The sequence below is a fragment of the Orbicella faveolata genome, unplaced genomic scaffold (genome assembly GCF_042242905.1).
Source record: "Orbicella faveolata isolate gen_17 unplaced genomic scaffold, um_ofav_v1 contig_25, whole genome shotgun sequence".
Classification (NCBI taxonomy): domain Eukaryota; kingdom Metazoa; phylum Cnidaria; class Anthozoa; order Scleractinia; family Merulinidae; genus Orbicella; species Orbicella faveolata.
In genome coordinates, this window is record NW_028301553.1 from 27103640 (window position 1) to 27118979 (window position 15340).

Sequence of the window (15340 nt, forward strand, 5' to 3'; positions counted from 1 at the left end):
ATGACAAGCCGAGAAAGACAGCAAGCTGGTTCTTTTTTATGGAAGGTAAGGAGATAAAAATGACAGAAGCAGATGGGCGAACAAATAAATCGCAAATTACTTTATTATAATGAGGGTCATTACGTTTTTATTCTAGAAATCCAGGAATGCATGTTTCCTGCATTCGCTACAAAGTTTGAAACTGCGTCACTATATGATTTATTTTACATCACACATTCAATGGAGGAATTACAAGGCTTATAATGCCAACTAGCTTGAGTCGTCGTAACTTGATTTCCTCTTATAGATAAAAGGTCTATTTGATCATTATCCTGGGGGGGGGGGGGGGGGGGGGTACTTCCAGAAAAGTTGGGTGGAGTTGTGCGGCCCACTTCCCAAAACCCTTACCCTAGTTATGACCAAAATCTCCTTTTTTTTGCTACCCTATTTAGACCTGACCAAAAATTCGATACCCTATTTATGACCGTTGCAGCTGACACAGTTGCCCTAAACATAAGTTGTGAAGGGCTTTTGTTGACGGTCTTATTGACTAAGAAGCATACCCAATTCAAGACCAGAGTGCAAAAACCATACCTTATTTTCAACCGAAATGGCCAAAATTGATACATTATTTATTACCAAAACGGGTGAATAACCCTACCCTTTGGGTCCGCACGTACCTATATAGCCCATATAAGGGAGTACCCCCTCGCCCCCCGAGTCATTATATACATCTTTGCAGAAGGACTTGATTAGCACTTTGTTACTTTGTTTAATAGGGGAAACTATCTTACACTGATGTGAATAGATAAAAACAGTCTACGTTCTTAAATGCTCAAAAGTGATACAACATAAAATTCACAATTATTTTCAGAATCTATGAGCTTTTTCGCTTTTCCATGCACAAATATTTGCTGCAAAAAAAGGTAACGTTTCCTGTTTGGTGGATAACGATCGAACATAGATTACCCACAATGAAAGAACAAAAGATATTTTGGGATTAAAAGTAAAGAAGCGAGGAAAGTTTTTTTCATTGTACATATTTAGCCTGATAAACGTTTAGGTTTACTCATGCATACAGGTGTAATAGAGAATAGATAGACAGGCATATTAGGTCTCTTTGTATTTATAAAGCGATTGAAAGTGCTCACCGAGTGTCGAGCTAAATTACAATTGCAAAACAGGGCCGCTTTTTTTTTTTTTTACACAAGGCTTATATTTAGACCAGAGACCATTTTGGATGTAGCAAACGCATCTTTTCGTCGGTTCGAGTGATACACCATCGGTTTGTAAGTTACTTCAGCGTGTTACGTGTGTTACCTTGCGCAATCGCTACGTTACGCTAACCTACGTTACGATATGTTGCGTTATGTAATCCGATTTGCGTTCAACTTCCGAGTTCAATAGCGCTGCAGATGTAAACAAGCCTTGTTCCTTCAGCATCTCGGTTGTTATGTGACTCCAGAGGACATGTTATAAGGTGCAATGCTCTTCCCCATGTACATTGAACATTGAGGCAAAACATGGCGGCTGCAAGGGGAAAAAATGCATCATATGAGTTGCGCGTTCCTGTCGAATTTTCTTAATTAGAGAGACAACTGTTGTCATATATAGCACAATTTCTCCTTTTCTCGCGGCTTGGATATATCGCAACAGCCGTTTAGGTAAAAATAAAACCACTCAATTTTAATCGGTTACTACAATCATAAAACTCATTTTCCGAAAAAAACATACGCATTTGAATAATATTCAGATTTTTTCCACTTCTACTATCAGTTCATCAATACGCACCTGAGAAAATGAGATATATTTAATTATTTATGTAGCAATATGCATTTCAGTGTAAAAAAGTAAAACTCGAAAATTTTTAAATTATGCATTGCCAGATATTATTTGTGTTTCTTTATTTTTTGTGTTGTTTTGTTCCCCGCAACTGATAGAGTTCTACGTAAATATAACGCAAACTTGCGCATATTACACCTTACCGGTCGAAGCGGCTGCGTTTGAAAACATCTTCCAAAGTACGAAGCTCTTCTGCAATTGTATGATATTGCCGGCCTTTGTTTTCACCGTCAAAAAAGGTTTCCACGGCCTTCAGATTCGCTACAGCTAGCGAATATTTTCCTTTCCACAAACAGCCATGCACTACATTCATGCAAAGTTGTTTGTCCTTGACATTGTTTGAGTCAAGACATGAAAAGTCAATGTTAAAGTCTGGAAGCGGCATCTCGTCTCCAAGCAGATGCACCAGGTACGGCCGCATGACGTTCCAAAATTTTTCCACCTCGAGCTCAGTCCAAAGTGGATCTTGATGCCGTTTCAGACAATCGTAGATAGCCATTTTTCCACGTTTACTGACTAATCACGAGTTGCAATGTTTTCATTTATTGCAGTGACGAATCTGTATTTTTACCGGGACTCTTTGCTCTGTGTATGTTACGGAGCACGAACCTGCAGCAGCTTTACTAATCACTACTTGTTTACACTGAATTTAAGCATTATGAAAACTGAGCGACTTGATTGGCTTAGCTTTTGCGTCTTTGTTCGCCGGTAAACATACGGATATTGGAAAACCAAGTCAGGTCTTGAAAGTTAAACAGACTCCGATACGCGAGTAACAATTTTTCGGGGAGCATATCTCGCCAAAAACTTGATTGGAGTGTCAAGAGTGAGTATATATCTTCCTCTTTTCTCGACAAGTTTGTCCCAGCATGTATTTGAAGATGTAAGGAAGAAAGATTCGTTTTTTATTCACAGCAGTGACGGTAAATTTAGAAGTTGCAGGAAGTTGTCACGACAGTTACGAGTAAAGCGCTTCGTGCTTCGTATCTCGCGACCAGTGACTGCTTAGTAGGTAAACAGCTCGGAAATAGCAAAGATTTCCGGATGTGACGAACCAGTTTTGTGGAATGACTAGCGACTTTTGCCTCCTTACATTATTTGTAAAATTGTTAACTGGACTGCGATCTCCACGTTAATAACAGACACGTATAACAAACGTGTTTTTATTTCACAGTGCATCGCAAACTTTGCGGAAACATCCATTTTAAGGGCATTTATAAACCCGAGGGATTCCTTGGTCATAGTGAAACTAGAAATTCTTAAAGTCTCTGCCTTAATAGTACAGAGATTCATCTCTGCTCTCGTACTAAATTTTGTAAAATTAAATTTTCTAATCTAATGAACTTGGGGATAGAATTTGAAGATAAGCAATTGGCGAAAACCGGTTTATGAAAATGCGTGGCCGGTTTACAGAGATTAAGTCATTGTATTAAAATGTAATAGTTGCATGTTTGTAAACAGCTAGTCTAAATCTCGGATCGATATGACGAATACATGTACTACTGTGATCAAATCGGATGCCCGGCGTTGTTTGGAACCAATACGTAAATATCGAACATCAAGCCTTTGAACCGCCTTGTATGAAAGGGGAGAGAAAAAAAATCCCTTAAACCCTCTTATTTATATTGGGTAACAAGTGCCAGCTACAGCAAGACAACTGACCTTCATCCTTAACCCGTGGATGCCTGTTGATAGCATTTTGGACTCACATAAGTAATTTGCGAGTTAAGAAAGTCACTTTAAGTGCATAAGAACAGCCGACATTCTGAGCGTTGTCTTGTGGATTAAAAGGTTAAAAAAACGTTACAATAAACATGTGTCATTCCGAGACAAGGTGTACGACTGCAAAGCGAGTTCTGTTTATTCCAAGAATGACGTTAACGTCTTTTTGTCATTCAAATTTGCAACCGTTTTTAGAACTTATAGAGAACTCGGTCAACAAACATTACACTGGCCAACAATAAAATGTCAATATAATAATTACAATACGTAACAGTGTCTTTATCGAGACAAAAATAACTGGTGTAACAATCTCTTGAAGAAGCGATGCTAAATTTTTAACAGAAGTTAATTTTTGAAGCTGTAAAGTTTTGCACGAGCACAACTAAATCCCACGTCAAAGTGCAAGGTCCGCTCTACGCCGGAAAAATTTGAAAATTTGGCTTTATTTCTGCGGTTAGCCCAACCGTCCACACTAATCCGTCACGAAAATGGAGCTTTTCGAAAACGACACCAAGTTTATTGAGTTACCGGTATTCTGCTGATTTACCATTTTGTTTTGAGCTTTACCAAAAAAGTTTATAAGTCTTGAAAACCCGTGTCATACGAACCGACGGCGTAGTATATTTTTATTTGTTTTTATTAATCATACGATGCATGACGCCGGAAACGGACGACAAACGGTGTGTAAAAGAAGGAAAAATGGAAGAAGAAAAAGACAATTGCAGTGATTCGGCCTCGCTCAGACGAGCTGGAAAAATTTTGGCAAGGACTGTGGGGATTCCATCTGGATCCAGGATTTGTCTGAAGCACAGGAACGAGATGAATCGAAACGACAAACGATGTTCATGTCCATCGTCATTGGGGCATAACTGGCCAAAATACCGATCCCAAACCGCCTGTACCTGGTCTTTGACCAAGTGGGAAAATCTTTTCTAAACTACAAACCTGGAAAAAACTGGTGCACTAAATGCAAAGTGTAGGCGGACAAAAAATTCAAGGAGCACGGAAAATACATACCGCGGAAAAAAAAGAACTGCAACAAGCAGAAGGTAGCACAATTTTTAACTCTTATTTCTGTTAGCTCTCGTTGTACAGGCTAAAACATAAGCAAATATATAAATAACGAGGAAAATGTCATTTATAGGATGCCGATGACCCACGAAAAGAACAATGTCATGAAAATATTTTGACCGCCTTTTAGCATTCTCGTCCCCAGAGCCTCCGTTTCTTTTGGTCACATGGTCGGAGAAACGACATTTTAAGACGAGTAGCACTGGGGACGAGAATGGCCTTTTAGTCGCTCCATTGCTCGCACATGCGCAGACGTTTGACCGCTGTGTTGCCTATACCCATTATAAGGGTTGAGCTCTCCATATCGTCTCCCGCTGACCAGTTGACAATTGCCTCTACATCAATATGAGGCTTGGTGCAAGACAGTCTCCTCCAGGCTTCAGCCATTGCGCGACCTGAGAGCTGCGAACGAGACCTGGTACCTGAAAAGCCTAATGAGTTTCGCTTGCATATTGATATACAGAAGAATAGAACAAGTTTTCAAATTTTAAATCACGTCTCCTAGGAATTTCGTTAAGATAAAAAGTTTATGCTCTGTAAACGTCTGGTAGAATTGTCTACAGAAAGTTGATACAGGGAGCTAGGGTCTTCTATCTTTGGCCCTTCGGCAGGGAGTTATTGTTCACAGCCAGGGATATGTAACCCCTTCGCCATTCTCGAAAGCGTTCAAAGCATAACTCGTTTTCCTATGTCCGATAGCCTAAAGTTTTCTATTTCAAACCTATTTCTATTTCGAGTCACCCCCATTTGAAGTGTGTTCTTATTTTCAGACTTTCTTCAGATCGAGTGACAATTTTTCCGAATTCTCTCTGCCATTTTTCAATTGAAGGACAATTTTCCATAACATTAGTAGACGTAAATCATTCACGGTGTTCTAGTAACTTTTGTAAAACAGAACCTACGCCGCTAAGACTTCCGACAACTCATCACTTATTCCAAATTGTTGATAGCCAAGGGGAAATGAAATACGAATGAAGTAACGGTCGAGGAGGGAAGCTAAGTAAGGGCTGCCCTTTGTCATGCTATACGTCACCAAATCCTACTTTTTTAAATTTTTTAACAAAGACTAGTGAGCAGTACAAAAGAGCAAATTTGGGACAAGTGTGCCATGAGCAGTTACAGGAAATGGCAGTAAATTGCTAAAGAAAGAACGCCTTGTGATTGGTTAAAAGCGATAATCTTGCTCAAGAAAGACTAAAAAATTTCTATACGGTTATTGGAACGATCGTGCGAGTATAAAAGATCATTTAGGCTGTGACGGAAACACTGGCTAACGCATACAAAAAAAGCTTAAAGAGCTCATCCGTAATCAAAGCCAATTCTTCAGTGGCAGATGAAAACGCACCAATTCTCTCGTATACATTTTGCAAGTTATTTTGCATCAACATGGCCTTAAATGACACAGAAACAACCTCTATTCTGGCTACTGAGTTCAGGTCAATGTTCTTTTCTTGCCCGTACGCACCCAACTTACTGTGGGACCTCGATGGTACAACGTTTCCTTGGATTTTGCTCGGCATCACATGCATTACTTCCCCCCCGACCGTAATCTTGAACATCTCTGTCATCATAGCAGTAAAGCAGAGGAAAGAGCTGCAAAATCCCTGGACCACCCTGTTGTTTAGCCTAGCGATTGCTGATCTTCTGGTAGGCGCTGTAAATCTTCCCTTATCAGCCGCCATTGGCTTGTTAGTTGTCCACCAGGTTTGGCTTGACCATGTTTGTTTGTTAGACATATTTAATGTTTACTCGATGTATTGTCTCTCGATGCGATCCTTGTATCATTTGACTGCGATTGCCTGGGATAGGTACGTGGCGGTGACAAAATGGAGGGAGTACAATGTTTTGGTCTCCAAAAGCCTGGTCAAAAGACTAGTGATAATCGCATGGTTCTTGGCAATATTTCTAACAGTTCCTGCTCTCATAATGGAAATGTTGAATGTGGACGTTATGACCTCCGAAAAGACTTACGTGGTGTGGTGCGTATGTGCAGCAGTTGCCTTAATTCTTATCTTTTCTTTCTACTTCACGGTGTACCGTGGTATACGCAAACGTAACATAAGCGAAATCAGCCGAGTCACCTCACTAATAAAAGCCAAACTCGAAGCCAAAATTGCTAAGACGGCTGCCATGCTAACAGGTGCATTAGTTTTCTCGTTTCTCCCAGCAGTTGTTCTGTTTAGCTTAGGTGAGGTTTTCCCAGTCCTTCACACAAGTACCTCTTTCCTGTTGTGGGAGACACTGATTCAGTTAAATTCTCTGGTGAATCCTTTGCTCTACTGCTGTAGAGATCTCCGCTTCAGGAACGCTATGTTAGAACTATTACGAATACGAAAACCTCCAGCGAGGCATCCGACAGTTGGTGCAGTGGGATATGTCAGACGAAGCGCTTGGTGCATATATAGTGGAAGACACTCCGGGGCTACACAACGCGATCAGACCGACCCGCTTGTTGGCAAGAACAAAATCCTGTGGTCTAGCAGTGGCTTCAGGTGGTCCCGGAATATGTCATGAAATAATGTTTACACGATCCCTGTCGGCTCCCACACGTGATGCCACGACAACAACCTCCTCGATTTTCCTCTGCAGAAACCATCCTCGTTTATCTCTTTAGAAACCGTAACAATCCTCGGTGAAAGTGGCCAGGGATATACAATAAAGTAAGGTAGATTCGAAGGGCCGAACGATGTGAATTTGGATCAAGGTTCAGCGAGCATGGCCAAAAAAAAAAAAAAAAGAAGAAGAAGAAGAAGAAGAAGAAGAAGAAGAAGCATGGCCTTGGTAGTACGTCAAAATCGAAATACTGCGATTCTACAACATTCCGTGAACTTTGCTAAAGGCTGTCCAAACGCGAGACAAACTATTTTATACGATACTCATCACAGCCTCCTGCGTGATCCACACGAGAATCAACGTATAAATGACATTAACCCTCCAGGCGGACACTTGGAAGATTAAGTGTTATTTTAATTTACTGTCTCCTGAATCATGCCTGCAACACAAAGAATTTCAGCAAATTGTACCTGTGCAAAAAGGTACCAAAATATAATTATATCATTCTTCGCGAATAGGCGGCCGAGAAGCTAAGTCACTCCTTTTAACTTTCTTGGTTGAAAGTCCGTCCGAAACTTAAGTGTTATCGTTATTATGGTTTCCTGTGGTTTCCCCGGTTTGAAAGAAAAAATCCCGTCCATTTACGAATGTACCGATTATCGTGCATCTTTGCTATTCTTGGAGCTAAAAGATAATGTATGTATTGAAACTATATGAAAATTTGCAAATAACGAGGAAGAAATTAAAGTTGGAACTGGGGAAAATCTTTAAAGTTTCTCGTAGTGGAGTTATAAAGAAGAAACTGATTTCGTCGGGCTGGGGCTATGTACAAAATACGTCTGGCGCGAATTTACAGTTGTAAATACTTAAAAGTTCATTGGCTACACTCTTCTTTTATAATAATATTTCTTTTCCGGCCCAGACTGAATATTCTGATTTTTCCGCCGATTTTAAGCTGAAATTATTCCTGTGAATTTCTAAGATTAGAACCTAATATGACACACATAACTTCTTGCAAAAGTCAGGGTTATTAGAATCCGAAATATACGCTTAGTGCTTTTTTCTTTTTGGCTAGTTCTGCTGTTTAATTGAAAAAATACAATTTTATTGAATTTGCAAATTTTCAGGTGCACAAATTGTATTCTTTTCAAAATCTTAGCCTCGGACTAATTCTAAAAATATTCTTAAATTTCCCAAGTTTCAGACTCGATATTCGTATAAAATATGTTCCCATGTAAACAACAAAAAAAAATAGCTTATCGTGTGTAAATATACATTTCGGTGTCGGCCCTTTGATACCAAAAAGAGATTTTTGGTTTTATTTGTTGGCACAGAAATTGTGGCATTTTAGAATGTTTATTAAGGGATTTTTTTTCTTCTCACAAGAAAATTTTAGCATAGTAATTAAACCGATGCAAGAAGGAAAGACTTTGTAGGCAAAGTGCAAAAATGGTTTGCTTGGCAACTGTTTTGTTGACAATATGTAAATACTGCGTAAAACTCCTACAATGTAAGACAGAGGTTTTGCTTTTCTGGCGCACATTGACGTCCGGTTAGGTGAATGTCCAATTTGTATCATCTTGTAGAATTGAGTTTGTGATAAACATATATAGCGATTAATAAATGTATGCTGATTTAAATGTTTGACTGAGAAGAATTATTCTGTTTTCTTTAGTAATCATGATGGTTTTCTAAAGTTATATTTAATGACTTTAAATACACTTTTAATTTCCTCTTCAATTAATTGTAGTCTTAGTTCCTCGCACGTTTGCTTTACAGGAAATACTGAATCTTTTTGTTCTTGTTGGAAATGCGAATATTGTGAGCGACCGGTTTTGGGGAAAGCGACAGACATTTGCGACTTGAAAATCTACTGAAAAGTTTGCTAAAAGTCGATTGTCAGGCATTTGAAGTTCATCTAAAACATTTTAGCACGAGTTACTTAAGATGACAAGGGAATTTTGCGTTTTTAGAAGGTTTCCGTGCTTGTCGCAAATTCTAGGTAAATACGTGTATTGATCGGTGCACAAGAACAGGCACGAAGAACTAAGGCTTACACTACAACGAACAAAACACTGACTTGCAAACAATGCAAATGCAGCTGCTGCGAGAAACGTTATCCCACAAAAGCGTTAAAGAGTAGGCGACAGTGCAAAAACGAATTATTGGAGGTGTTAATTTAATTTCTGCTGTTTGGTAGAAGTTCTCAATATTTTAGCATAAATAGAAGGTAATACCGTTTAAAAAATACTTGTACTCGAGGTTTCTCCTTCCTTTAGGCTTAAAGGAGCTCAGTCAGAGTGTTTTGCCTTTTTTTGGCCACGTACAAAATCTCCTTTAAATGGAAGGAAATCTGAAAATAATGGTTTACTAAGATAGAAAAACATCAAAGAGATAATAATAAACCATAAAGGAACAAAGATGGTCAAGGATGACGAAGATTGACACGGATTGCAAACGACGAATTTGAAAAATTTAGGCTAAACTTTTCAAAATGTGCAAACTGTGACTGAGCTCCTTTAAACATCGTGAACTCAGGCCCCGTCCACACGTATCTGGATATTTTTGAATCCGCAATTTTTTCTTTTCGGATTCAAAAATTTCCCCGCCCACACGTTGCGTATTCAAATCGATTAGCTCTTTATTTTTTCGATTATTTCATTGGCATTGTGCGCTCTTTGAAAAAGTCGGAAGTAGATTACTCTTGAATTCTTTAAAATTTTCCTTCTTTATTACCAGAAGGATATTAAACTTAACAGTTATTAAATAAGTACACAAGCATTAACCACTCTATGCAGCGCAAAGCTGTAAAATACCAGTAGTATTTCCAGGAGTTTTCTGCATCGTAAAACATCTTTTTATAAGCAAGCTTCTAGCTTACAAAAATAACTTTAACCCTTTGAATACCAAACTTTGGCCAAAAAATACCGTTTTTAACAGTTTAGTCAGGTTTTTTAGCTGCCATGACGCTAACTAAGCCTAAGTTTTGCTAAGAAAGCTTTTTTTTTACTAAAAGGAGAGAATTTTCGAGGATTAGGTACAAAATTGAGCAATATTTCAATTCCGGGCATACTCATAAGCCAAAATTTGGACTGCCGTGAAAAGCTGGATGTTAATTACGGGCAAAGCCTAGAAATGGACCTAATCAATCATAGGCGTAGTGGACCATTTTACCACCGTTTTTGCACCACAACTGATAACTTGGTTTTTCGATTTGTGACGTCGGAATGTCGTCGATATCTTAACCTGACCATTGTACGGAAAGGCCTGGCCTAGTATTACTATCTGCAGATCAAGAATATCTGATGACAGTTAAATTGATGACGTCACAAGTGGTACAAAGAGCACGACCATTAATTACGCATATATGCGTAGTTGGTATTCAAAGGGTTAATGAAAGTGTTTTACTGATAGAAAAAAAAAATTACGTCCAATTTCCACTCGCTTTATTTTATACAATATATATTAACTATAAACCCTTTATTCTGGCTCATTAAAAAGGCTGTATTTGTTCGCTTCTCTCTCAATAAAACATTTCTTTCTATGTAAGACTCTTCTTCATTGAGCTCAAGTACAGATGTCTAACGCATCCCTTTCAGGCAACTATGCAGAAAGAAGGGAAAAGTGAGTAGTAATGAAACAATGAACTAGCCTGCAAACAGGCTCCCGGAGAGCACGTCCCGACCCGATCGCTTCACTCTCCAAAGTCTTCAGTTTCGCGCTCCCCGAATTATTTTTCAGGCTTCCAATGAACCGGAAGTTAGATTCATAGCCCTTATAACAACCCCCATTTATTCCCAGCATTTCAGAAGAGGGTCTCAACATAGTGTGGTGGTTTGACGGTTAACGGTTAATATTTTGGTGTTTTGGCGACTAACGATCATTATATTTTCTTTACGGTTAATTAACAGAAATCTTAGAGAGTAATTACCATTGTTACAAAATGTTCAAAATAAATTTTCATTGCTTAAAAAAAGTTCAAAATTTATTTTGATAACTACAAAACACATTTAAATTTCCTTGGACCTTACTGGGATGGAAAACAGCATAATATTATAATAATTGTAGACTAATATAGTTCACTATTAAGTCTGTCAGCTCTTCCTGTACTACCAGGCCACAAGACAATGCACTAAAATGTCTTGGCAAGAGATCTGGAGACTTTAGGTGCGATCCATTCAACCAAAATTTCCGCTTCTCGTTCGCCGGGTTCGGGAAGGCGAAATCGATGCTTGAATCTGGTGACAGCATTTCATGGCTCATTAGCTTAACCAGGTACGGTTGTTATACACTCCAAAATCGATCCACTTCTTTGCTTGTCCAAATCCGATCGTGATTGCTGTTTAAGTCGCGTGCTGTTTGTATCGCCCGTGTGTGGTTTGTTATCAAGTTACTTAATTCCTGTTGAACCGGATTGTCATGACGGCGGGTTTTCGCAGCTTTCCTAAGGCTGATTATGAACGGACAATCAGAAAAGTGATGGGGGTGGGGCGGGGGGAGGGGGAAGGAGAAATACAAAAGAAAGGATGCAAGGAAAGGTGACTGGAAAACAAATGCAAATACAGAGAAGAGAAGATACAAATTTCTGCAGAGTGAATTGCATAGGCTAACAAACTGTACCCGCTTTAAGGGCACCTTAGCAGCCACTTCAAGATACCGCAGTTTTCTTGGTCCTGGTGGAATCCTCATTCACCTACGTTCGGAATTTGCGGAGTGACTTAAGAGCTGCTCCTCTTTTCCCGTTTGGAGCGAAACGTCAGAAATTTCTGTAATATTTGGACGATTATACTCAAAATGACATCGTACGATCATATTCCACTATGGAATTTACTTCGTCCTCTAAGATGGACCTTAAAAACGCCAGCACTTTCTTCTTTTTAGAGAAAGTAAGGTGCCTAGCTAGTACGTTTCTGACAAGAATCCTTACTGCTGCGATTTTATAAGAACCTCTAGGTCGATCGAATGGAGCAAGTACTCCCCTTAAATTAGTTATAAATTTGTGTGGTGCCAATGCTTTTGGTTTTTAAGCTGTTTTGGTCTGAAACAGGGAGTGGTTTCTGCTCTTTAGCCCATAGGCACAACTCTCTAAACTAAGGTTAAAACTAAGGTTAAAAAAAAAGTCATTATTTATCTCTTGAAGAAGTGTGGTTTAATTAACGACGGAAATTTAACGCGCTGAAATTTTTTTCCTCAGATGTTCACGCAAGCACAAGCTGGTCTTGGTTATTTGGGTCAGGTCTGAAATAGGGAAAAAGACATCGCATATTTTGATCCTGGCTTGTTAAAGTTTGGAACGGCAACATAATTATACTTAACATTTTAAACATTAGCTATAACTTCGAGAATGAGTGAGAACATACTCCAAAGATACTACATTCAATAACCCCCGTTTACCCTTAAGAATGGCTGACTGTTAGGATCGAGAACCGCCGGTCAACGACCCATTGGGCAAATCGCTCATATTTTGCCCAAAGATACCCTTAGGTGACCTAATTCTAAAAATCATATTTCAAGGTTCCAGCGAATTTTTATTTTTCAGAAATTCGCGAAAATTTGAAAGCGCGGTCAAAGTGCGGTTTTTCGTGTGATAAAATGACCGAAATAAGGTGCGAGGACGAAGCGCTGGTAAAGTCTTAAAATAAATTCAATTGACTTCAAACTTCACACAAATGTGGAACAACCACTCTAATTTATTCCTCGTTTTAAACTAATCTCAGAGATGTTGATATAGTGGTTTTCCGAACCATTTTAAAAACACCTATGAAGCGTGTGAAAAATAACGGCAAAATATAGGTCATGTTTAACAGCGTAAAAATGCATCTGGTACCTCACTTTCCGATTATTTTACTTTACAGCCTAGAAATATCATTATTAAACATATATCATGCCAAGTTTCATGCTCGAACTCGCAGTATTTCCCTTTGAGAAAAACGAAAATCTATGTCAATGTGTCGGGCGCAAATAACACAATAATTATACACGAACAAGAGACAAATCAGTTTCAACGGCGAAAGTAAAAGGCCATCATTCATTAAAATCCCGTCAATTCACTGCTATCAGTAGAAACATAATGTCCACTACATAGAAACTGTTTTTAGACGTTTTCGAAACATTGCGCGTTAACTTTGTTTAATTTCCTGTCCGCCGTCATGTCTAGTCTGTCATCGCGTGTATTTCATTAATGTAAACAACACTCTGAATGGTTTTCACGACAAACGCAAGAGATTTCCTGTAACCTTAATGTTTTCGGTTCACCAAAACGCTTTAAGTTCGTTATGACACAATAATGGGTCAACTTGGAATGCTGTTTAGCATTAAGGACGTTAAAGGACTGTAAATTAATCGAGTTGAAATATCTTGAAGCAAATCAAAATCGCGCCCTTATTCTAATTTGGCAAACAGCCGACCTCCGTTCAAGTTCAAGAAGTCGAGAGGTTAATTCGGCAATGTATTACCGGTACAACAACAAAATCAAACCGCGGTCATCAAAAGTGTAAGTTTAAAAGTGTAGTGGCAAGTTCCAAATAAATTTCGCCTTTCTAAAATGGAAACAAGAAGTGAAACGCTCTGACCCGAAACAAATAAACAAAATATTAATACGACTAATTTAATCCGAAAATGTTACAGGAAACATACCTAAAAGCCGTCGATTCCCCTCAATACCACTCCACACTGCCTTAAAGAGCCCAAGCTTTCTGCTGTAAGAATCAGGGGCCTCAGGAATCTGTTTTTATCATATCAGCAACCATGCTGCGTGGCTGATATTCGAGACTCAGTAAAAGTTGTCACACAACCGTACGAGCAGCCCAGTCACGCTTTCACTGCTCTTGCGCAAATGTTCCACATTTCGCAATTTACATAAACCGATTACAAGTTTAAAGTAGTGACAGTAGATTGAAATGCGCTTCTTAAAGCTGACCTATCCAGGAGCAATTATTTCTCGTTCTTGAATGGCTCTTAGTTGTAGCTACAGTCGGAAGGGGAGGGGGGGGGGGGGGGGGAGGGGGTACTCCTGGAAATTTCGGATATCTGTACGCCGTGGAAGATTAAGTGGTCTCCAGCTCTTAACGCCAACACTGACACACCAGATGATTCTCGAAGTATCACAGGGATCACTAAGCTAAATAATTTTGAGTTTAGCTCCGCTGAGTCAATTACCTGTTGGCGCGCATATTGCATTGACCGTGGACAGGTGGAAAAACAGTTAAACAGGAAAAGCCTGGTGCACATTGTAATTTAGCGTTGTTCAACACGCAATCGGTCAGGTTGTAATGCTAATCGTATTTGACAGAATCTCAAGTTTTCTTTCGACACATACTGGGGTGACATACTCCTAGATGGGTGTGACCGGGAGCCATGAGTCAAGTCAGTCAACTCGCAAAGCTTAACAGAAGAGTGATAGTGAACCACTGGTGGAAGGACTGCAGATTGTCCCTACGCTTTACCCTGATAGGCCTCTGTTTTATTCTAATGAACTGATGCTGTGACAATGATGCCATTTAGCTTTATGAACATGCTAATGGTCAAGGGTTTCTTTTGCAGTATAAAATAATCATAAATAAGTAGTTCTTTGTGAAAAACTATTTTCAGGAAAGTAAGCTGTTTGGGAGATCTATGTTTTCAGATTTTCTAGAGTGATTAGTTTGTTAAGGCACTGTTGCGCTGCGTCTACGCGCAGTGTCGGAAACAAAATGCATTAGATCATCTAATTTTAAGTCGATAAAGGTAAATTAATCGTTGCAGCGAATTTGGAAAGGGTGACTCAAATCAAAAGGGTGATTCAAACCTCGTTCCTAGAGTCTCTCATCTTACCACCCGACTGGAGTACGCTCCAGGGTGCGGTAAGATGAGAGACCCTGGGAACGAGGTTGAGACGATTCGGCCATGAGTTTTTCCTCTAAAGGGTCTTCCTCCTCTACTCCCTCTCCCTCTCTACAAAAATTTAACGATCCTCCCCGCCCCTAAAAACTAGCACCTGAAAAAGACGAATATTATAAGGATCCTGGGCTCTGCGCATTTCCCGCGCCACCATTTCGGCGTCAAGCTTTCGGCCTGTCGTTTGACCAGTGCGGAATTTTGCCATAAGATACGATTGCTGCTTGTCACTGACAGCCCTGAGAGCCCAACCCTCTTTTGAAACAACAAGGGCTTCTTGGTGACCTATTGTGGCTTT

The 15340-nt window shown here is 39.4% G+C and overlaps 2 protein-coding genes across 2 annotated transcripts; one reads left to right on the forward strand and one right to left on the reverse strand.

Annotated features, from left to right (window-relative positions):
- Positions 1 to 328: 328 nt before the first annotated feature.
- Positions 329 to 2428, reverse strand: LOC149109706 (uncharacterized). Its single transcript, XM_089293076.1, has 2 exons — positions 1965 to 2428; positions 329 to 1509 (listed from the first exon to the last, which is right to left on the reverse strand). The coding sequence occupies exons 1-2, from the start codon at positions 2318 to 2320 to the stop codon at positions 1431 to 1433; spliced, it is 435 nt and encodes a 144-aa protein (XP_089149202.1). The 5' UTR covers positions 2321 to 2428; the 3' UTR covers positions 329 to 1430.
- A 3572-nt stretch (positions 2429 to 6000) lies between these two features.
- On the forward strand, positions 6001 to 7128 carry LOC110043672 (alpha-1A adrenergic receptor-like). Its single transcript, XM_020749151.2, has one exon. It carries the CDS (start codon positions 6001 to 6003, stop codon positions 7126 to 7128), a length of 1128 nt encoding a protein of 375 aa, XP_020604810.1.
- The last annotated feature ends 8212 nt before the right edge of the window (positions 7129 to 15340 follow it).